The sequence below is a fragment of the Megalobrama amblycephala genome, linkage group LG2 (assembly GCF_018812025.1).
Source record: "Megalobrama amblycephala isolate DHTTF-2021 linkage group LG2, ASM1881202v1, whole genome shotgun sequence".
Classification (NCBI taxonomy): domain Eukaryota; kingdom Metazoa; phylum Chordata; class Actinopteri; order Cypriniformes; family Xenocyprididae; genus Megalobrama; species Megalobrama amblycephala.
The window spans coordinates 27419718-27445100 of record NC_063045.1 but is presented as its reverse complement, the minus strand read 5'-3'; the positions used below and the strand labels follow the sequence as shown (position 1 = coordinate 27445100).

General features: G+C 36.8%; 1 protein-coding gene across 1 annotated transcript; it reads right to left on the bottom strand.

The window, feature by feature from the left end:
- Positions 1-17104: 17104 nt before the first annotated feature.
- Positions 17105-23474, bottom strand: si:ch211-284e20.8 (uncharacterized protein LOC563738 homolog). The gene is made up of 7 exons (XM_048169021.1): positions 23199-23474; positions 21053-21166; positions 20850-20928; positions 20019-20185; positions 19823-19936; positions 19572-19667; positions 17105-17681 (listed from the first exon to the last, which is right to left on the bottom strand). The coding sequence occupies exons 1-7, from the start codon at positions 23397-23399 to the stop codon at positions 17535-17537; spliced, it is 918 nt and encodes a 305-aa protein (XP_048024978.1). The 5' UTR covers positions 23400-23474; the 3' UTR covers positions 17105-17534.
- Positions 23475-25383: the final 1909 nt, after the last annotated feature.

Below are 25383 nucleotides of genomic sequence, written 5' to 3'. Positions count from 1 at the left end.
CGATGTAATTCTGCGTCTGTACGCGATTGGTAGAAAGAAGTTGTCACTCAGACTGAATCCTTGCTCACTACATTGACGTAATAGACGACCCATATGTCACTCAAAACGCTAAACCAAAACCACCCATTCCAAAAACTGTAAATAATAGTGTTTCGGCATTTACAATGAAATCTCCTATATGATTTATATAGGCTAATAATTTTTAAATAGTTTTTGAATCGTTATTATAATATCTTATATTGCACCCCTTATATAATTTTACAAATTACAAAAACATTTCAGTCAGTTCTAAATGAATTGTAAATATCATCCGTTACGATTTAAGCAATGTAATTATTTTAAAGTAAAAATCTTAATTATTGTTATTGATTTAATTATTGATTTAGGACAACTTTGTCATCAAAGTTGTCCTAAATCCTTCTTCTTCGGACAACTTAGTTCTTAAGACAACTTTGATGAACTTATTTTTGATCCACTTCAAATGTTGACTAGCCTTCTGTACTTCCTCTGGTAATTCTGCTGCAGTTAAATATTTTTCAAGCTTTTATTACAGAAACTGAGAGTGTTAACATATTAAACCAATTTACTGTGATCAGTTTTGTAATTCATGTTCTTCAATAAAACCTCTTCAATAAAACCAATAAAAACTTTTTTAGGAGGATTATTATAATATTATCTTAATCTTTTAGCTTTTAAGTTTTATTCTGTTTAATGTGTGAATCACTGCAGCCATCTATTGGTCAATTCATGGAAATGCCACCCCGACCCACAGAACAAAATAACAGGCCTAGCTAAAATGTGTTGATTTAAAATACATTATTATGTATATCTGAATAATGGCTCCCTCCACCTAGTTTCCTGTTCCTCATTTAATATGTGCTCCTGGGGGAGCCAAAATAACCAAAGAGAATAAATCACCATCTCAAATAACATATATACATAAGTACATAAATTAACACAAGCATTTTTATTATTATGCAAAACTGCAAAAATTAAACAATATACAGTTAAGAACTGTATTCAAAACTGCGCCGCGTTAGTTCCGTAAGTAGAATAGGGAAGGCGTAAAACATTCAGCGTAAGCGTTTTGAAGAATGCGGGAACGGGAAGTACGTTCAAGACGATATTTTGTGTTTATAAAGCATAAACGGTTGTATTTTTTTCGAAAATGACCGATCGTTTCACTAGATAAGACCCTTTTTCCTTGTATGGTATTGTTTAAAGCCCTTTGAAGCTGCACTGAAACTGCAATTTGGACCTTCAACCTGCTAGTAGCCGTTGAAATCTAGGGGAGAGTGGGGTGATTTGTGCCAGGGGGGAAGTAGTTCCACCCATTGTTTCTGGAAAACCATAGAAGAAATTGGTCATGTGACTAGGGATGTCCAGATCCGATCACGTGATCGGAAATCGGGCCCGATCATGTGGTTTCAGACTCGATCGGAATCGGACGTTACCTCCCGATCAGGACTCGGATATATATGTATTAGGGGTGCAACGGTTCTCGGTAAGAAAAAAATCGAACCGTACGGTTCTTGGTACGCACTTGCACTGCGGCCCATCTCGAATGACGACGCATCTATTGGTTAATATGGTTTAAAATAGCAACGTGGAAAACAGACAGAGTTCAGATAATGTATGTTTCAGTCGATGGATGCGCAAAACGTTACAACAACGATAATCAGAAAGCGTGGACAAAACAATCACTCTTTGTAAACTGTTAACTGCGAGTGCCGTCTGCTCTAATGTCCAGTCATTTACGCCGTCACCCGGGTGTTGATAGCGCGAGCGCAGGTGAGACCTGAACAGCACACGTTTCTATCTGTGTTTAAACTAACCCATTTAAGCCTTGCTGATTTTAGAACAAGACGCGAAAGAGAGCTCGCGCGCTGTGAGAAGATTTGTGTGCACTCATCCGAAGCGCGCACACGCTTATTTCAGTCAGCGCGCAAATACTGAGTTCTCTTTCAAGTCTTGCGCTTCAGCGGACAAATTCATACAAAAATTATGTCAACATGCCCGTCTTAGCGAGTATCCTAGCAAACATAGTCGGTTATGTCTTAAGTGAACGTATATTAGTCGAGAAAGACAGCGCATGTGTAAGAGTATATGTACTGGATGTGCATGTCTTAAAGGGAAAAAAAAACTATTCCTGCTGCCTGTTTTTAATGTTAAATCAAAAAACAAACAACAAAGAAATCACTCACTGCTCTTGACTGAATAGTTTTTGTAACTTCAATAATGATTAATCATTATTTATTTTATATAGTAAAGATAATATGCAGTGATATTTTATATTTGATTAGGCTACTATTTGATTACTGTTAGATACCTGAAAAACCTGAAAAGCACTGTTCCTGGATCTGTTTTTTTCGCTCTTCTTTATTCTTTCTTCTTTGTATTATAGAAGTATCGGATCGGGACTCGGTATCGGTAGATACTCAAAATCAAATGACTCGGACTCGGACTCGAGGGCAAAAAAACGTGATCGGGACATCCCTACATGTGACCACATAATTTTGAAACGCCACCCATTTTACTCATCCTCCAAAGAAGAGAGACACATGGGATGAGAGGAAAGTACATTTTAGCTCAAAAAACTGTTTTTCCCTTTCAAAGTAAAATTTCTATGATCAAGGAATTTTGATTGTAGTGTCTGAACAATTATAGACAAATTTGAAAACATTTCACACTTGTTTTAGTGCTTTAGCAGGCTTTTCTTATCTGTTACAGTGTGAGATCCACCCCTACAGTTATTTTCCATGATCTAATTTACGGGGGCTCTCTTCACACACCTCTTTCCCATGTACTCCCCGACCTTTCTACCACAGTCATTTCACTAATATAATTGCAGGTGTTGCTTATGTAAGAGACAATTTTCTTAGTACGGGTGGCTGACTGCCAACTACTGTACATCTTTTACCTTAATCTCTCATGGGCCTTCTGCCAATTGATGTTCAACCCTTTTCCCATTGGCCAAATGAAACATTGTATCAAAAAAGTCAATACTCCCTGGAGGCAAGAAGCCTTCAAGTGACACCCTTAATAATGGTCTTATTCATTTCACAGCCACCTGTTGTCTGGTGGAAAATTACCAACAAAATATGCTCAGTGGCCAAGTAAACTTGTCTGACCCTTACAGGTACATAGGCCAAGAGGTCTCAAAACACTTCTAGCTTTTATAGTAAGCAAACTAATTCTACAATTGTTTTCTATAGGATAGATAAAATACTCCATCAAAGACCAAAAACAACTTGTCCAATTTATGCAGTAGGAAGCAGATCCATTTAAGACATTCCATCAGAGAACCAGCTAGGAAACTAAGGTAAAAGACAGCCAATGACAGCTCTTTCCTGTAAATAGCCAATAAATGTTATTGCACAGAGAACATATTATTGACTAAAGGAGAGGGAACAAGAGATGTAGAGGACCCCATGTCTGTGTCTGCCTTGGGCCCCAAAATGACTAAATCCGCCCCTGATGATATCTGTGCATTTATGTGGGTTCTGTTCTGTTTACCCTAGGGGGGTTATTTCTGCTTTCTCTGCTCTTATCCATGTTAGGCTGCATGGATGCGCAGGGAGTTCTTGCCCAGAACAGAACCATACCGTCAATCCAAACTCTATGCAGTTATCAATCATATATGACGATAGTGATCCTGACAGAAGAACAGGTTTGATAAGCAACAGAGTTAAGGTTCTACGTCGGAAAGCCGTCTCATTATTGGCCGGCTCCTGTGTCAGCATCACACACATGCATCATGCTGCTCACATGAACAGTCTGCCAATAATGAGCCGGCATTCTGATGTAGAACCTGGAAGCACTGCAACGTAAATAGCATAGCAGAATGACACAGAAGAAAAGATATTGTTGAAAACAGTTATTATTTTTGTTTTTGCACACAAAACATATTCTCGTCGCTTCATAAAATTAAGTTTGAACTACTGCAGTCACATTGACTGTTTTAACGATGTCTTTAGTACCTTTCCGGACCTTGAAAATGAATGAAGGTCTTAAGGGTTTGGAATGACATGAAGGTGAGTAATTGATGACAGAATTTTCATTTTTGGATAAACTAACCCTTTAAGTATGCTAAAGTGTTCTTTTTCACAACAACTCCACATGAACTTCATTTTGGCCTGATTTTGTTTGAAATGATGTCACATCAGTTTGTTCTTCAATTTCACTTGAAGTATACTGAGCCTTTACAGGAACTTCCACCTGGAGGGCAAAACAAGGATTTCCTCCATTGCCCGCCAGTCATTTTTACCAGGTTTGTATTAACATAGTAATCAGCGATATTAAAAGACCAATATGCATTGATGATCCATATATACAGGCAAGCAGATGGAGCCAGAATATAAACGCAACCCGCTGTTTCTCATTATGCGTTTTTCCATAGAAAACCATTACAACGAAAATGCTTAACCAGCATGTTGTGTTCATATTCTGGGCTCTTCTGCTTATCTGTATATAGTATGCATCATCAGTAAGATACTGAATTCAATCTTTGTTTAGTACAATAAGGCACTTTAAATGTTTTTCACATTAAGCGTTTTAGAATGTCCCGCTGTTTTTAGTGATTCACAAACTGCAGCCAATGCTGTATATGGATGACAAGTTCCCCAAAACTTGCATTTTGTTCACATATTTTTGTTTTTCGTCTTTTGAAATGGAAAATTGACAGGTCTGTGTTGCAGTTCTATGGATGTTTTGCTCTCTAGGTCTCTGTGCCAGTTTGCATGACTGAAAACTATGAATTATCACACCTTTAGTATGGTGGGGGAAGCTGTAATTTGCTTATTGGTCAATTTGAAAGTCTCACATTTGGTTTTTAGTCACAATGTCAAGGAACACATTAAAAGATTGAAACTTTTGCTCTGGGGCTCTGCTCTTCCTCTCTACCTGAGCTTTGCTTTCCTGGACAACTGAGTTCAAGCCATAGACCAGACTCAAGTCCTCTATGTCATCTCTCTTTCCCTTTATAAACTTTTTATGTTTTATTGCTATTCTAACTGCACTTACTTCCATCATTGTTAAAAGTAGCAGTGGTTGGTAACAGACAAGAAATGTACAGTTTTACCCCATCATGCTGATAATGCTTCTTTAGTCATTATTCGGCAATCCTGCAGCCTGAATCACTGTAATAAAACCACCCTTTTACACTTTATTTATGAATGTTTATTTTAATGTATTTTGATCAGTGTTGGAATCTTATTTAAGCCCTTTCACATACTGCATACACTAGATTACAAATAGTTTCAACATCCAGGATGTCGAAACTATGATGATAATGACATTCAATCAATGGCCCTTTAAAATCAGCATTTCATTCCTCTCTTGCTCTGATTTTCTTTCAGATTGTAACTATTGGCTGTAACAGCATAATTTTCTCATCTTTTTGTCCTCTTCTTATTCTGTCTTCGGACAACAGTCTCTATTGGAAGGCAATAGATGTGCATTGGTATGTTCTTATAGTAGCTTGTCACCCAGGGCCTAGAAAGAAACAAAGAGAGAATAAACCAACAGAAATGTTTTGTTTTCAGGTATCACATAAGTGAACGTAAGTGTTCTTCAACAAAGCAATGTATAAATGGCCATGAATTTAGGTGTGTTGCTCAAGGGCATAATATTGATGACTCTTTGGGGTATTAAAACCCTTAAACTACAGCAAACTCTTCATTAGGTCACTAGCAGCATATTAGTTTATATTTGACATGAAAGATATTTGATGTTTTATATTTTTTGGAGAGAATAGGTCAGGCACAAGTTCATACTTTGCTGTTCGCTGGTTAAGGCTAAGAAATGATAGACTTCTCCAGCGGATCCGATTCTCTTCTCGTCTTACTTGGTCCAGCTCCTGTTGTCTCTTTTCCTCTCTCCGAATGCTTTCCTTCAGGTCCTGTTCTATACGGGCCAACTACACAACACAAACTAATTAACAATACCTTAGTCTATTTATGAGATCAGGAGTTCAGTAAAAATATTTATGCAAATTAAATCACAGATTATAACAAATGACAGAGAAAATGTAAATGTTCTTGGTGCTACACAACTGTCATTTGACAGGTAAAATTACATTCAGGTAAAATTATACATTCTTTTCTTTGTCAAGTCAAGTCACTTTTATTTATATACCGCTTTTTACAATACAGATTGTTTCAAAGCAACTTTACAGTGATAGGAAAATTATGCAACAAAGTTTGTTTTGGCTGTACAGCAGCTCTAGGAGAAAACAATGTCATTGTTTATTTTGAGTCAGTTCGGTGTTGATTTAGGTCCATTGTAAAAATGATCAGTTATTAATTTCGTGCATTTCATCTATCTATCTATCTATCTATCTATACGGCAATTCATCTATATTCATATAATATTGTTAAATAGTGGGTGGCCCATTTAATGTTGGCCCACGTATTACCTCTTCCAGCAAACATCTTTGGTCTTCTACTTTTCTTTGCTGCTCATACAGTATAATTGCAGCTGGTTCTTCTCTTTTCTTTATGAAATGAGACCTCACTGGTGAAAATAAACATGACCTATAAGAAAATGCACCAGAAATATCAATGACTTTGTGTGTCAAACTGCTCTGAAATCTAGAAGTTCTTCAGCTGGAACTGTCTACCTGCCAGGCTTCAAAATCTTTCAAACAAGGCTTTGTCAAATTTAAACTATGTATTGGTACACTCTTGTAGTTAAAAATTAGAAGAAAAAAATGAGGGATTTATATATCTGTCACATATGGGTGGTTGCAATGAACTCACAACAATGGAGATTCAAAGAAAGTTTTTAATAATAACTCCAAAAGGAGAACATGGAGAATACTAGGAATATAAAACAACCACATAATACAAAGATGACATGGAACAATGAACGGAGGAAACTAAGGGTATAAATACAGAGAGATAACAAGATAACAGAATGAACAACAGGTGAATGTAATCCGAAACCACTGAAACTAACTAACAACAGAACTCAGGAAAACAGCACAGGGAACAGAATAAAAAACAAACAAACAAACAAACAAAAAAACAGAACAAGAACATTACAATATCTTGGTCTTAAAGCAGAAATACTGGAAATTAAAGGAATATTCAAGTTCAATTCAAGTTAAGTTCAGTTGAGAGTACAATAATCTTGCCTTTCTTAAAGCAAAAAATTTGAGTTACAATGACGCACCTGTCATAGAATTGAATGGGGCCAATCCGTGAAAATAGATAAGCCATTCAAATACATTCAAATAGTTTCAATAATATACAATACACAAGACAAACAATACATATGTTAAAATTATTTTAGTGTTAAAAAAAAAAACACATACTGACCTATTCTGTGTGAAGTTGTATAGAACTGTGCAATTTTGTTGCCATGACAGCATAACAGCTAAATTTTTTTTTACTTGAAATATAAAACCCTGACAAAGAAAATGAGGAGAAAATAACAGCTTTGCATACCTCTGTTCTGTTTGCTCCATTTGCTCATCTTTCAAGAAATCCGTTTCCATGTTCAAAGTGCTCTGGCAAACAAAGAAACTGAAATGAACTTTGATTTAAATGCATATTGTCTCAAATATGAGGATTGTTGCTCTTCTTGAACGGTATGAAAAAGGAAAAGTATGAGGGGATTTAGTCTGTAAACACACTGAAGCCTGTCATGAGAGAACTTGACACCAGCGTAACTCCACCTGACTGCAGGTTATTTACCACGTACTCTCTCTCAGGTGCGTATAAAGAACACAATATCTGTCGGCATTGGAGGACTCATGTACATTAATGATTGTAATGTTTGATCATCTCTGATTGACACGTGTCATTTCAGTGTTGGCGTCATTAAATAACATCAGTAAAATCATAGTGGAATTATTTAATCTTTTTTAGAGACCTGCACATTCATATTTATCCGGTCTTGTGTAAAATGCATATGCAAGCAGATATAAAGCACTAAGTTGAATGAAATGTTGCGATCATTTGTGCACAATAATCTAATAAGGAATATTTGTAAAAGACACTTACCTGATTTTGAATGTCCATTCTGTGTGCTGCACCTCTCTGACCTGCTTGTCTTCCCTCTTACTCGCAGTGCACCTTTATCTTCCACTCAGCATTGTTCTTCAATAATGCAGCACTTCTATGGTTTCTTCTTCCATGACTTCAAGTTTCCTTTGGTGTGATCATACTCCTCCCATCAGTCCTCACTTCTAATTAGATTCTTTAAGTGTTGTTGTCTTCATGCTTGAATAAGTCATAAGAACTAGCAAATTAATGTCCACATTGTGCAGAGCCTGAGTGTTATTTAACATACTGTTTTTGTTACATGTTACATTTATTTACATTTATTTATTTAAATGTACATTTAAATTGTCACATATTTTAGAACAACATACAGTGAGCTCCAGTATGTTTGGGACAAATGTTAGCAAACAATTTTCAAATAATTGTATTCATTTTACTTCATAATTTTACTTCAAAAATTATTACTTTTACTTACTATTTCTTTCTCACTCCAGAGATTTAGATTTGTGATCTAACTATTTAAATGATAACAGTGCACATTCTCAGGTTTTACTACAGAGTGTTTTCATATATTTTGGTTTCAACAAGTAGACATTAAAGTTTTAAAACATGTTTTATATGTGCCATTGTGAAATCATCGAACACAGAAAGCTGCCTAGGGAACAGCATCTTTTTTGTGGCTTAATGTGCTTTTAATAACACTGTTTAATATCAAGCACGTCCCGCAGTTTAGCAACAGTAGACAGTTTCGAAACTTTGGATCCTCCTTGACTTTCCAAGCCCAGGACTTGGCCGATTCGACCCATTGGCTCCACCATGGCATATAACCACGCAGAAGGCGATGTTTTCAGGACCTTCTCTAGTTTACAGGAAGTTCTCTAAAGGTGACGAAAATTCCAAAGCTTTATAGAACATTTGAGACATTCCTAAAATGTCCTCTTTTGGTAATGAAAGTGTTGCAGTTCAAGGTTCACATGATGGTCACATAAGAACGTTAAGAAGACATTTGGGACATTAACAGAACGTGCCCACGTGGTCCTCTGTTGGTCATTTAATAACGTTCCTGATATGAGTTTAGGGGGACGTTCTATTTTGGTTATTTTATGGTCACGTGAGAACGTTACAAAGAGGACATTTGGGAAGTTCAGAACGTGCTATAGTAATAGTCCCCTAAACATTCCCAGAACATCCTGAATGTTCCCTGAAGGTCCACCAAATAACATCCCCCAAACCTTAAAAGAACTCCACATTGTGACCGTCTCTGAACATTCTGGGAACGTTACCAGGTGACAGGATAGATGTTGATGCTTGGTTGATGATTAGATTTTCTCTGGCTGCTGTAACTGTGTTTACAAAACATGCTTGTTACAGCAAAAATGGCAAGAGAATTTCTGATCAGATGAATCTGGTTATTTAATGATGGTTATTCAGTCATCATGGAGTGTCCTGATTCACTGATCCTCTCCAGAGTCTAAACTCTGAGTGTGTTAACTGTTAGCTTTGTCTTTTTTTATGACAGTCAAATATTCAGTTTTTAAAATTCATTATACAGAGTTTTGAACAGTGTCTTTTAGACTCACACAGACATCATGAATCAGTGTATGAACCTCAACAATGGTGGCAATAAACAAAAATCTTTTTTGTGACTTTAGTAGCTTGTTTTGTGATGCTCAGAGTTAATCTGTTTATTTGAAAATTTTGTCACCATTGTTGAGGTTCATATGCTGACTCTTGATGTCTGTGTGAGTCTACATGATCCTGTCTGAATAATTTCTGCAAAACGAGTTAACTTTCAAAATATCAAAGCAGGACAGGATTTTATGCAGTATTATAGGGTAACAGTAACAAGTTTTGAATAAAAGAAACAAAGTCATATTGGTTTATAATAAGTGAAGATGCTGAGATCTAGAGAGATCTGTTAGTGTTTAATCTAGTGACCTCCTCATGCACTTCCAGAAAGAATGGCACTGGGGTGCGGGGCTGAGAACCTCGAGGATTTGGGACATGGTGGAGGTCTCCACTCGAATCCGACACCCTTGGCAGCCCAGGAAAGCAACGCTACTTTCCCTGTAGGTGGTAATATAGCCAAGTCTACATTTTTCAAGTATCTGTACTTTAAAACAGTTGGTGTTATGTTGAGATTCGCCTGTTCTTCGGAGGTCTTTTAAACAAATGAGATTTACACAAGAAGGAGGAAACAATGGTGTTTGAGACTCACTGTATGTCATTTCCATGTACTGAACTCTTGTTATTCAACTATGCCAAGGTAAATTCAATTTTTGATTCTAGGGCACCTTTAATGCAGACAGGTCCACATCAGTATGTCTACAGATTGCGATCTCAATTCAATCAGATCAAATTACATTTTAAAACTTGCCACTTCAAATAACGGTTGTATCGATTACAACATTACGGCACTAGGAGGTGACAAGTGACTGTTAAAATGTATTTGACATTGAATGATTCATTCAAAAGATTTGTTCAAAAACATTCTTCAAGTAAAGTGAAAGAAGAATAGTATGTTGTACTGACAAAAGCTTTGTTAGTATAGTTCACTTACACGAGAGTACTACTAACTAAAAGAAGAACTGTAGAGAGTACTTAATTTACTTTAAATAAAATTTTATTGTCACCATTGTTGTGGTTTGCATGCTGAATGCTGAGATCTGTGTGTGGCTCAAGTGGTCAGCTGTAAGCTACTGTTACAGATACTCAATTAAAAGTTTAACAAGATGTTGATAACATACTGTTAGCACAAACATTTTAAAACATTACTACTGAATGCGAAAATTAACTAAACAACATTCAGTTAGAAATCAGATCATCTCTTAAAAATTATCTTTTTATTACTTCTCTTCCTTTGAAACCACAAACAATGATTTCTTGATGCATGGCTGCTCCAAAACGGAGAGAATTATAAAATCTTTAATAAAGTTCCAAGTGCCCAACCAAAGGGAACATGAATCACCATCATGGTAAGTAAAAAAAAAAAAAAAAAAAAAAACTTTTTAGGAAAATCAACATCAAACTAATTGATCTTAACTTGGGTTTTCTGAGTAAACAAGCCATTAATAGACAGCAAGAATAGCTTTTACTTTTATTTCACCGAAGTAGATCCACTCTGCAAACATAATGTTGAATCCTCAGTCCGTGTGATTCTGCACTGTGTGGAGGGATGTCTTGGCATGTCTTGAAAAGTTTTTGTAATTTTACTCAAATTACATTAGTTATGGGAACTATCTGTTCTAAAATTTCAGCAACAATTACAAATTTGTAGTAAAGTCAACATTTTGGTTAAAATCATACTAGTGTTTTTATAGTAAGGAATACTATTTGAATTTACAGTGTATGAAACTCATTTCAGTCATGACAGCTCTCGGAGTGAATAGATTTAAAGCAGCATTTATTGGCATGGGGCATGGAATATACATAGGCTTGATTTTGGCGGATGAGATCTGCTACACTGCTGAGCAAATACATAATTTTTTCAGCTTAGTCAAAATAACAACAAAGGAAAAGCTGCTGCAAGATGGTAGCGCTGGGGAAGAGGTAGGATGATAGAAGTTCTCATATCGTGCAGGGTGCTGATTGCAGCTAGGATACAATATAAATAAAGCTATGTGGATTAGTATGTACCTCTGATTGGTTGGTGTCGCGATACTAGAAGAACCAATCAGCGATTGTTAGAGTTTCCTGCCTGAACTATATATTTGTTTTGTACACCTGGTGGAAAGATGGAACCAGCATTCAAATAGGCTTGAAGTAGCACACTTCAGCAAGTGTAAAAAATTTATAGCTTATCAATTGCATTGGTAGAGTAAAGCAGGATTTTAACAAGATTAATATCATTACATGCAATGATCTGATTTCTCAAGTTGTGAGGGATTGCTGCTGCTGAAGGAATAAACGGAGACCTGTTTGATGGAGCTGGTGGAGCTAGCAGCACTGTGGCAAGACTGTGCCTTGGAGATAAATCAATGAACGATGATATGTTATCTGTAGGATGATCTGTCGGAGTTGAGACTCTGTTCTCCAGTTTGCCGATGGAATCCCTGATTTGAAGGAGAAATGAAAGTCTGGGATCAGTGACATCCAAAGGGACGCTGTGGGATTTTTTTTGCTGGAGGAGTAGCAGTGGGTGGAGTTGTGTGCTTGCGCTTGGCTTTGGATGGTGCAGGGTTTGATGGAGGGGGAAGAAGCTGGTCTGGAGCGACTTCGGTAATAGAGAGAAAGAGAGCAAAAAGCTCTTGATGAGATAAGCCAGTTTTAGACGTGATTTCCCGAATAAAGAGGTATTCCAGAATCCTATGCACTGGCCAGTTGTTGATGGAAGCCTAGTCTCAGCCTCAGACATCACGCCCATGGACCATTGGCCAACCACATTCCTGGGGCCCCAGGAATGTGGTTGGGTCTGGATCGTTTCAGTGGATGGAGAATTTGGATTCTCTGTATCAGAGTCTGGATCAGATGCTTGATCTACCAGAGATAATACCTCATCAACATCCAGATGAGACATTATTCCAAGAAGGTAGGTTGAAGGCAGCAAAAGGAAAACTATGATAGAAGTTCTCATATCATGCGGCGTGCTGATCGCAGCTAGGATACGATATAAATAAAGCTATGTGGATTAGAAAGTACCTCTAATTGGTTGGTGTCGCGGTACTGGAAGAACCTATCAGCGATTGTCAGAGTTTTACTGTTTAAAACATATGTGCTTACTTTAAAAGTGTAAGTGTAAGTTCAGGGTAGTGAAGTAAATGTTTTGGTTTTAATTGTGCATCTGGAAACAAAGTAACTTATGAGTACACATATTCTTCAAGCAGAACTTTTATGTATGCTACTTGATTCTAATGGATTTTGGTTGCACTTTTATTTTAACAATCTTTTGTAACTTCAAGGGCAACTGCCAAATTTCATTGTCATGTGGATTTTCTTTTATCCAGTCCCTGATTATTAATGGCAGCAATCAAAGTAGATACCAATGTCCTGTCAGATTTTACTTCAGATGTATCAGTGGTTTCTGAAGGTTCCAAAACAAAATCATGTAGCAACCAAACCTTAAAATCCCTGTCGTAATACCACCAAATTTGGCACAAACCAAGTCAAAACCCATATCTATAGGAAAAATTTATACATTCAACTTTTTTTTCATGATTCCATAATTGTTTGATTAACATTAATGAAACAGACAGCCTATATATTAAGAAGGCCAACTGTATCTTACAAATTTAATGTTAATGTTACACATCATCAGATGTCTTTCCCCAACTTTTAACCAAATGTTCACTTAAGACATAACAGATAATGTTTGCGTGAATACTTGCCAAGATTTTTTGAAATACTTTAATTCTGTGTATATGTGTATATTGGGATTGCACCATCTTTGGATCTATCAGTCAGCGCGAGTAAGATTTTGTTTACATCAGCATGTGTAATGAGGCGGGACACGGGGTAAGATCCATCTGCAAGCTTTTATTAGCAGAACTCGTGGTCAAACAGGCAAAGGTCAAACAGTGGCAAACAGGTATGGCAGAGAGCAGGCAGAATCGTAGTCGAGGAACAGGCAATGGGTCAGGGCTGGCAGATAACAATCGTAAATCCAAAAACAGAGCAAAAGGTCCAAAGGGCAGGCAGCAGAATATTGTATATAGGGAACAGACAGGATCAAAAACAGGCAGACCAACAAGAATCAGGAACGCTCAGAATGTAATAGAAGTTAACAAGACCTCGCAAAGTATGTGAGTGTGTGAATGGTTTAAATAGTCCAAATAATATGCTGCAGCTGGGTGTGGTGATTACTGATTGGTGAAGTGAGTGCAGGTGATTGCCAGGGAGGATTGTGGGAAACGTAGTCCGGGAATGAATGGGAACGTGACAGCATGAGTTTGAAAATCACATTCCATGGGTTCAGACTCATGCCATCGAGAAGTCGCTATGAATATTCACAAAGTTGGAATGCTGCCCTTTAAAACGATACCAAATTTGTGCCTAGGGGAAGAGCCAGTCGTCCAGAAGCGAGCAGAGAAAAACGGCATTTCTCGTGGTCAGAAAGATACTCCTCTCAGAAAACATACAAATAAAGATATTTTTAGATGTTTAATCGCTATTTGGAGCATTAGGATTGCTAGATGAGGGCTTAATGAACTAATTTTTCTGAAAAACTAAAATTCGACCAAGACTGACATTTTTTACTTGTTTTGCCTGTAGCACGAAATTAGCCAGTGTGCATTCTGACTCATTTTGCCAGCACGGGTCACAAATATTGTTTGTGAACTAATGTTCAGCTTTTCTTTTTAATAGTCAACTTATTTTCAGCTGTCATCAAGCATGTACACACTGGTCACAGTCACGAAGATCTCCAAGCTGATTGCTCACTAAAAACCCCCACAGTCATCATGTTTCAGGCCATTTCAAGTTTGATTTTGATGTGACATAAAGTGGTGAAATGGTTGTTTACTTACTTTTTAATTAGTCTTCGCATTAACGGCATCATTGTCTTCATTCAGGCCGATGAGAACACGCATGAAAACAAGAGGTGGGATTTTTTGCATGAACCACTCATATCCAATCAAAATCGGACATATCTAATCAAAGCGCAATAGAGGAATTGTTTCCTCTCATGTGACTTTCCCCCATTCATTCCCAATTACCCCCCACTAAACACACTGCAAGCTTTAGGCTGTCTGTTTTAACCCAATGGGGACAGAGGAGGCAAGCCTCCTGCAGTAATTTCACCTGCGGGTGTCACTGTTGGACACTGTTACTTTATAAAAATGAGTGACTTTTACACTTTTTATTGTCATATTTTGTAATATTTGCATTGTTTTACTTTTTCTAATATCGGTTTTTTTTCTCATCCAGTTTTTTTTTTTTTTTTTTGAGGAGACACTCCCTACCTTGTCTCCTCAGTTCTCAGAGCCGCTTATGTATGCCATTGTGGTACCCTAACTGGACGCTGGAATTTTACATCAATCTTGCACTGCAGTTCAGGCTCTGCATTTACTGTGGGAGTCGCGGAGGAGAGATGCGGCACTTCTGCAGTGGCCAACACTCCAGAGCATTGTCCTGTCATGGCCTCCATGCCAGAGTCTCCAGCCGTCATGGCCGCCACATCAGAGTCTCCAGCCATCATGGCTGCCACGCTAGAGTCTTCAGCCAACATGGCCGCCATGCCAGAGTCTTCAGCCAACATGACCACCACGCCAGTGTCTCCACACTCCAGAGTCGCCACACCAGTGTTCCCGATTGTCATGAATGCCACATTTGAAGACATTCAGGTGTTTCAAGGCCATCAGAAGCTAATCCCCTTCTTGGCGAACCCACAGCTGATCTCGGCAAAAGCAGCTGGCATTCCAAAGCCTGCAACCTTAAACCTGTCTACCATAGTGCTGCCTGTTTCTGAGGCTGTACTGCTATCCTCAGTGCTGCCTGTTATAGCCGTGGCCATTTTGTGTGTTTGGGCTGCACATTGCTCTCCAGCCCATGATTCCACTCCAGTCCATGAGTCTGCTCCAGAACCTGCTTCAGCCCATGAGTCCGCTCCAGAGCCCGCTTTAGCCCATGAGTCCTGCTTCATAGCCCACATACCTAGTTTCTTGTTGTCCAGATATGACCACTGAGTTCATTCTTGAGCTGCCTGTGTGCCTCGACACAACCACAGAGGTTGTTCTGTTGTAATCTTTTTCTTGCAAATGAAGTTCAAGAGTTCTGGAGTTCCAGAAGTCAAAATTAGACTTTACTGAGCAAATCAACAAGTATGTCTTAGTTTGAGTCCCCATCTTTATATACTTCTCTCATCAGCTGTTAACCTATGAGATTACAGCTCAATCGCCACACCTGCTTCCCACCATTAAAGTCCACTCCCCTTGTCTTTCATCTAATTGTGGAATACTGCCAATTGGTCTATTTTCAAAAAATAGCCTTTAATTGGGCCTTACTCAGCATTTCTCAAGGACACTTGCTCATCCCCAGAGATAAGGTATCCCCACATGACATACACATCTGGACAGTGATTTAATAACCCTTTGATCTCCACAGCCACATGTTGTTTGATGGAATCATGTGACTTCACAGCTACTGCCAATGGGCCACAAGATACTTTTGATGCTTTTGGATTTTATAATTCCATAGTCTCATAATAATACTACAATTGTTTATTGTATATTGAATAAAAATATTCTGACAGTTCCTGAACTGACTGTCTGCCTCGACACAACCACAGAGATCGTTTATGAACTTCCTGTCAGCCCTGATTTGACCTAAGAGGTCAAGCATAGACACGTTACTGGTCCTGTTATGACCATGGAGGATGCCCTTAAAGGAATAGTTCACCCAAAAATTAAAATTTGATGTTTATCTGCTTACCCCCAAGGCATCCAAGATGTAGGTGACTTTGTTTCTTCAGTAGAACAGAAATGATGATTTTTAACTGTAACCGTTGCTGTCTGTCAGTCAAATAATGCGAGTGAATGGGAACTCTTTCAATAAGAGTAGAAAAAACTTGCATAGACAAATCCAAATTAAACCCTGTGGCTCATGACGACACAGTGATGTCCTAAGACACGAAATGATCGGTTTGTGCTTTTAAATCCATTCACTGATATCTTAATTTAATGTTAACATTATGTATTATCTAATAGACTACTTAAAGTTACCATATAGCCTATGTTTTGTAAATACTGTAAATACCAAACAGTCATGCCAATAAAGCTTTGATTATATGACTTTATTTCTGTAGGCGCATGGGGATTTTACGGGAAGTTCATTTTACGGGAATTTAACATACAGTATTAGGCTATATGTTTCATTTTATTTAGTTTTAATTGTCATATTATTAATAATAATAATAATAATAATAAAATTAGAGGGGCTGTGGCTTAAGCCCCTGCTCCTTTGATCGCAAAAGTGAAAGTGCCCTTTGCGGTTGCATCGTGGTGCCACCGCGTTCCCATTTCTTCTCCCCCAGAAATTTCTTTCACAAAGAAATTGTGAAAGGAAATGTAGATAGTAGTAATTTACTTCCAGAGGATAACGTGTATCTTGTGATGGAGGGACTGAATGGTTTTCATACCTGTTCATCAAAGAGCCTGGATTCTGACTGGTTGCATTCATTGTTTATTATTGTATCGGCCAAATTATAATTTTATAGATATTGTCAACTAGCACAGTATGAAGTAATATATGTTCATGTTGTCAGCCATTCACATACTGTGTTTTTTAATGTACAATGCAAGTACTATAGTCCAAAAACAGGATTCATTTATTTAAGAGAAATATACTTTCTGTCTTCCTTGTCTAGAATTTTTGGATCAATTATGACTCTGGCTCTTTCATGACATTCTTTAATGTCATATTACTGTGGTTGTTTTGGGCATATCTTTATCGATATTACGCTACTGTGCATAGGAAAAAAAACTGTAATATTGGAAAAATCTAAATCTGAAAATGACAACACAAGGCACATGACAAATGTGAACATCCACAGTGCTTGTTTAGATTGGATGGCCCATCTTCAAGAGATTATTTCTATCAGAGATTCAGCTCTTTCAATCCAAGGCTGTGTCGTCTCTCCCCTGGGCAGTTGCTGGCCAAGGGTGGGACCCTGGTGGTAGTTTGGACGGGTGGAGGAGAGAGAACATATATTGATCCAAAAGGTCTGGAGGTCTGATGAACAACCTGGAGTACACCATAAGAAAAAAGAAAATCACAAACTGGTGTGATGGAAATATTTTATGTCAACATGAAATGTACAGAAAATGCAGACTAAGGATGCTCAGGTCAAAGACCAGTCACATAATTAGCTTAGATCATTACAAACCAATCACCAGAACAAATCACAGTGATGAAGACATTGATTTTTACTCAACTGTAAGACTTAAATGTGCATGTATCTTTCTATTCATAGAGACTCACTCTGTTGTTGTGACAAGTGACCTCCCAGCCATAAATAAAACTTAATTTCTACAAAGAGCAACTTGGAAGTCGTGTCAGGTATATGCTGCGCAGCTAATAAATAGAAGATCCTACACTCAAAAGACAACAAAAGTAACAGCCAAGTGTGATTGAGGTAGTGATAGTAGCTTCTTGACAGGACGCCGTCACCATACTTCAGGGAGGTATTGTATTGTATTGTAAGTATTCAGGAATTCAGGGAATTGCCTAGAGATACTGTAGTATTATATTAACAACTAGGTGTTGTTTAAATTGTCAGTGGTGAAGTCAGATTTGTATTGAGAATTTCCACAACACTGGTCTTTCACTGATTCGGATGCTTTTGTTAAATGCCTGAAATAAGGTCTGTGGAGAACACAAGCTCAAGATATTTTCAAGTTTCATTCTACACTATATATCACTAATACTCCCTTGTAAATTTTTTTAAAGCTTTTACTTTAGTTGCTAACAGGTGGCTAAATGGGACTACAGGGGTTGTCGGTGACATTAAACATTAAAAATCCTATTGGTTTTTTGTTCAGGGAACTACGAATTTCCCTCAGTAAACTCTTAATTTATTAACAGTTAGTAAGGCAGTTGTTAAGATTAGGTATTGGGTAGGATTAAAAATGCAGAATAAGGTCATGCAGAATAAGGCATTAATATGTGCTTAATAAGTACTAATAAATAGCCAATATTCTAGTAATATGCATGCTAATTATTAGTTAAAAGACCCTAAAATAAAGTGTTACCGAAACTCCCCAAATGTCTGTGGTCTCTCAATGTTTTAAAATCATTCAAGATTTTAAAATCGTCTATTACATCCCAAGCATAAACAGTGTTTCTGACAGACTGGGAAGACAGGTGCTGTAACACTGTTGAATATGAGAAAAATAAGGTGTTTTTTGAACATTCAAGCGTGAAAACTTGTTCAAGTAGAGCCCAAAAACAAAATCAAGTCTTTGTAAAAGGGCAGAATAGGTCATCTTTAAGAAAAATACTTTTATTCAGCAATATTTGATCAAAATTGAGAATAAAGATATTCATAATGTAAAAAAAAAAAAAAAAAATTCTACTTTAAAAAAATGCTGGTCTTTTGAACTTTCTGTTAATCAAAGAATCCTGAAAAAAAAAAAAAAAAAAAAAACATATAACAGAGTTTCCAGAAAAATATGCAGCAGCACAACTGTTTTCAACACTGATAATAATCAGAAATGTTTCTTGAACACCAAATCATCATATTAGAATGATTTCTGAAGGATCATGTGACACTGAAAACTGGAGTAATGATGCTGAAAATTCAGCTTTAATCACAGGAATAAATTACATTTTAAAATATGTTCATAATAGAAAACTGTTATTTTAAACTGCAATACTATTTACTGTTTTTTGATCAAAGAAATCTTTCAAAAATAATCCCAACTTTTTACCAATCCCAAAATTTTTAACTGTGTGTGCAATTTGCAGCTGCATTTTTTTCTCTTAGATATGTCCGACCCAACTTCCTGTTTCACGCTACACTAAAGAAAGATTAAAAAAAAATAAATTCAGAACTACTGTTACACTACTGAATAATGTAGCTGAATTAGTAACATTGCTACTTTTAATCACTCTTCAGCAATGCAAACCACCCACCATTGGCTGAAAGATTTCACATTTGACCTCTACAGGAACTTTGATCTCCAGTCCGTCATCAGCAGTGGTGTGTGAACCAGTGCAAAACCCCTTGTGCTTTAGCCAATAGAAAAAAAGGTTATTACACTTACACTTTTAATGGCAAAGGCAATATGAAGCAAGTTTAAAGAGTGTTCTTAATATTTAGCTTAAAAATTGGATTAATTTTGTATTCCTGGCTTGTTGTTTATTGAACTGAAATAAGTGCTTACAGCTGACTCTGAATCCTTCAGTATGCATTGCGTGAAGTCAGTATCGGTAGTGTTTTTCTTGCAGTCGGTCTCTTGAATGGTGAACTCCACAAAGTAAGACGGACCCACAACCCACTGCAAAACACACAATACACATCTTCTGCCATCTGTGCAGGACAGAACAAATCAATCGACTGATTTATTGGTTTTGACATACCTGCATGCTGGCTGCTGTTATATTCAGAAGAGCAAAGAAATTGGGGAAAGCATTCTCTTTGTTAAATTTCTGCAGTGCCAGCTTTGTGGTCTCAGATATAACTGGATCATCTAACCGTTCTGCAGTTGGACAGTCAGGGCAAGTGTTTATTATAGCTCGAGCTGCCACTGTAAACAGTGAGGAGAAGTCAGCATTGTTCTAAAAAGTATTGTATCTATGGACAAAAGCATTTCATAAAGCCAGCCAGTCATTACTGTTACTATTATAACAAATCTGCAATCCAAGTTGTTGACTAGTTAGATAACATATAAAACGTGCTTTCCTTCATGTTAAGCTCTCTGAGCTTCTATCAAAGGCTTTTTTTGTGCTCAACATACATATTAAAATGATTCCAGAGTCACGTTTAGTACAGTACAGTCAGTAGCAACAGTGAAATATACAATTTAGTGGTTATTATCTAAAGCTATTTGCATAACATAATGCTGAGATTGACCAAAATGTGTACCATTATAAATGTTCCAGGTTCATTGCAATTACTTTGAGAGGCAATTTGTCGATTACCACAGAAATAATTTCAGCTCATCCCTCAAATTTATGAATATAACAACTCCTTTACCATAGCCTCATGGGAAAGTAGTCTCACACCAAAGATATTTTTGTTAATTTTAAAGAGCAAAAGGCACAATAATTAATATAAATCCTTTGACAAATATATGAGCAGCACTTTTCTGCATCTCTCTGCAAGCCATTTCTAAGATGTGGCGTAATTATTTTTTTGTGGTAATGGACAGAACATATAAGTAAGCGTGATTCAATGCAGTCACAGCGCACCTTGTTGGATGGTGCAGTTGTAATTCTGAACTTTGATGGTGCTCTGAAGGGAAACAGATGCATCACATGTTCCGAACACCTAATATAGTTTAGATAACAGTAAACTCTTTGGTCAAACAAGATATAAATATATACCCAAGTATAATATAACACATACTAAAGTAATTGACAGTTCTAAAATACGTAATACGTAAAATACGTACCGGTAGATTACCAATCCCCTTAATAGCACAGGATTTCCATTTTCTCCTGCTGATCACATGACATTGTGTTTCCAGAACATCTATAGACAGGTGTAAATGGCTCACGCCTTCTGCCTTTATTAGAAGCATGACAATCATGGAATAACATTTCAAAAATCCAAGCTTTTTAACTCTTTAACTCTTAATTTTTTTATTGCCAATCAGTGGCAGCATTTTTTTAAATCAATTTAAAAAAAATCATGGCCCCCAGAATATTTTGTTGTATGAATATCTGAACATACAATGTATCGAAAGAAAGAAAGAAAGAAAGAAAGAAAGAAAGAAAAAAAATATTCTGGCTTCTTGCATTCATTTTTTATTCACAACACTTGAATGTGTGAAATTTCATTAAAAAAGGCAACATTTTGAGCAAAAGCTAAGAAAATGGCATTTTTGTCAAACGATTTTGTTTGTGAATTCAGATGATGTTCAAAAACATCGATGGAGTAGATTGAGTTTATCAACACAGCAAAGCTTCACAGTCGTTTCCTCTTTATTGGTTTGACATTTCATTTGGTTATGTAAGGCAGTTTTGATTTATACTGCTGTTTAATTTTGATGATTGCATTATTTTACATTTGCGTAAGCAATGTCTCTATCGCTTTTTTCTGCTTCTTTTTCACCTGTGTTTTGATCCAGAGAGTCTGCACTCTTTAAGATATGCGTAATAGCTCCCCCTACTGTATAACAGTAAAAAAAGGAAACAATTAAAAAAGAAAAATATACAGTTCTTCATATTTTAAAAATATCTGATCATTTTATTTATTTATTTATTTATTGGACATGGCAAGATTAATCCATATTGTGTTTTTTTTTTAGATTTCAGTTCCAAAAATCAATATATTTGGTAAAAAATGTAAATGTACTTTTTCAAATTTAATTTATTTATTTACTTATTTATTTGGACATGGCAATGTTAATTTAGTTCAATATTTCTAATTGCAAATGTCATTTGTGAAAATACTTTTTTTATCTTGAAAAATAAATGAAAGATTAAATTAAGATATGCAGATATGCACACTCGTGTATTTAAAATGTGTGTATCTTTTATTCATTCCATATCTTTTTAAATTCTGTTTTGGGTAAGAATAAAAGAAAGAAACATGACACAATACTGGGACTTCTCACCATCCGCTGACAGTTCTACCCTTGACTGACTGGATGGCAAGCCCTGAGTCAAATGTCAGTAAAATGGACTTGGACTTAGGCTCTGACAGGTATCTGTTTATTTAGACTTCTATGTTTTGGGATTTATTGGTCAGTATTGTGTTGGAATCTTCTGTAATTGCTATACACTGACTATTTTTATTTATTTATTTATTTATTTTTAATATTTCACCTTGTTATAAAGTTAATTATGCTGCTGCAGCATGCAAGTCCCTGCACAGTATCAATAAACTTTACTGCAGTCCACAATCATTCTTTTTGCTTAAAATATATTTTAATATATGAACCTGAGAAGAGGAGTTGAAAAAAAGATGTACAAACAAACTGAAAAACAAATTAAAAATGAAGTTATAAAATCAATATCAAAGCACTATTTCAGTGAATAATTCATCAACAATCAATTACTTGATAATCAGTTTGACAATTTTAATAGTTTAAATATTGACATAGGTGTAAGGTATAAATATGTCATTATGTTATTCATTTTGGTAAAACTTTATTTCTTAACTTAACTTAAAGTAACTTTGCAATTACATGTCAACTAGCAGTCATTAGAGTATTAGTAGGCTGTCTGCTTAATATCTGCCAAGACCTTATTTTGATGCTCCACTAACAGTCATTCTACTGATTATAAATAACTTTGCAACTACATGTCAACTTATTCTTCTAACCCTAACCCTAACCTAACAGTCTACTACAGTCTAATACTCTAATGAGAGTTAGTTGACATGTAGATGCAAAGTTACTTATAGATAACAGATTGTCTAAAGTGGACCATCGAAATAAATTGTAACCTTAATTTTTACTTGACATCCACTTTTTCCCCCACAAGATTTTATTCAAGATTCTTGTTTAGCACTGATCCATTTGTTTTTTCCTGTAAGAACCAATTCAAATGCATCCATATAAATGAAAATGTTGCTAGTATTAACACACTCACCTTTATGTCTTGTTTGACATCATAAAGTCGGTTCAGTGTAAAGATATACCCTTCCTGTCTGTCTGCATTTATCTGCTCTAAGGTCTCCTCTGCTGCCTTTACCACAGCTGTGTCTTGGCATTCAGCTGGCATGGAGGAGGTGCTGCCATGCTGCCAGAACACACAAACGAACAAGACCAAGAGGAAAGGCTGCATCTTCATCTCCAGATTTCCCGCACCCTTTTGCTAGAGAGCTGTCAAAGGCATGGCAGATGAGAATACAGTTCAACTCTTACACAAAACACTGAACTTTCACCTGCAGCTATCAGCAAACAGTCTTTATCTGCTACTGCTCTATATGCTTCGGTCTGCTTACAAGTAAACAGTTATGCAATACAGGTCGAAACTACAGAACTGAAGACTTGAAAACTGAGACACTGCAGCCCACTCTACACTAGGCAATAACATGCGTTTTGATTCCGGAGAGTATTTGGATTTTCCCCAGCACGATTGAATTCCAAATCACTTCATAGTGATCCAAATCCCACTTACCAAAAGAAACAAAACAAACAAATAAACAAAACAAACAAAGCCATTAGCATTTGTGATGACCAAAAAATTCTTCATTTACAAAATTCTCTATTGCATTGCCCTTCTTTACGAACATTCTGGGCCAGATTTACTAAACGGGTGTAACATAAGTCCACAGAGGCAAGTTGCAGTAAGAACCCAAGTGCAGTTTATTAAATCAATAAAGTGAACAAAACACAAAATAATCAAAGACTTGACTTTTGACCTGACTTTTGACTTGACCTGACTTGAAACAGAAACATACAGCAGATTACAGGGAACAAAGCTAGAAAAGATAACAATGAAACATGAGGGCTATTTATAGACTAATGACAAAAAAGGAACACCTGTGAACAATCAAAGCACTGCTCTAGTTGCTTGATTAATTTTGTCATTGATTGTATGTTCTTTGCCTTGTGCATCTACAATAATGATCACTTTATCTGACCACTTGAGAATTTAAAATACAAAAGTATATGCAAAAACATATACATAAACATAATATAGCTGTATAACATTTAGTCATCTTGAACAATCAAGAGCTTTAAAGGCTAGTTAAAGCTAAATACCAGTTTACCACCATCTGTCACGTTCCCAAGGACTCTTGACTCTGACGTTGACATTTTAATGAACTTTTAGTTTATAATTGGCTCCATTATTCAGTTCCTGTGTTTACCTCTTATGTTTGAGTATGTTTCCTAGTTACTGATTATTTTCAACCGTGTCTTGTTTAGTTCCTTGTTTACTATTATTTATAACATTTATTGCTTTGTGTTTCTGTTCAGTCTTGTCAGTTGCTGTCTTGGAATGTGCTGCTAAGCTGTTTAGTTAGGTGTTTACCTGTTGAATTACTTTCTTCTTGGATTATCTTCTGGTTTTGAATAAATGCTACAGTTAGATCCTTGCCTCATCCACTGTCCTTCTATGCAGTGTGACAGAATAACAGACCTAAATATGCATCTAGTAGTGGTACAACTCTTCACTGCACACAAGAATTTTTAGGACTGGCTAATGTGGAGCACTTCAGTTTTCTGAGCAGGCTTGAATAAACCGCTAAAACCATGGCTGCCCAGGGATGGTCCTTGAAGACTATTGTTTTATGCCTGCCACAGACCCCGAGCCTGTGGACATGCCTGCCACAAACCTGTTTGTCCTGGAACTAATCCCCACCCATAAACTCCTTTCTCCTCCGTCAGTCCCAACCGGTTTAAATGACTCTCTGGTTCCATCTAGAACTCTATCCCTCCAATGGTTCTATCCAGATTTGTGGACTCCCTGTTTCCACCCAAATTCCTAGCCCCTCTTCCTCCTTTAGCTATAGCATTGTCTTCATCGGCTCCCCTAAGTCTTCCTCTGCAGATTCAGCAAGGACCTCTAGCTTCACCGACTCGATCATGGTCTCCAGGCTTCGCTGATCCACTGTGATCATCAGACTCACCGCCTCAGCCAGAGTTCTTGAATCTACCAGCTCCACCTTGGCCCTCCAATCACCGTGGTCCTTCAATCTGTCGGCTTCAATGGGGTCAACCTTCAGTCTCTGTGGCCAACTTACAAATTTATAGTTGTCTTTGTGAAGAAATGCTCAATTTATATGTAGCTTGGAGCCACTGCTGTGACACTGTACAAACACTTCCAG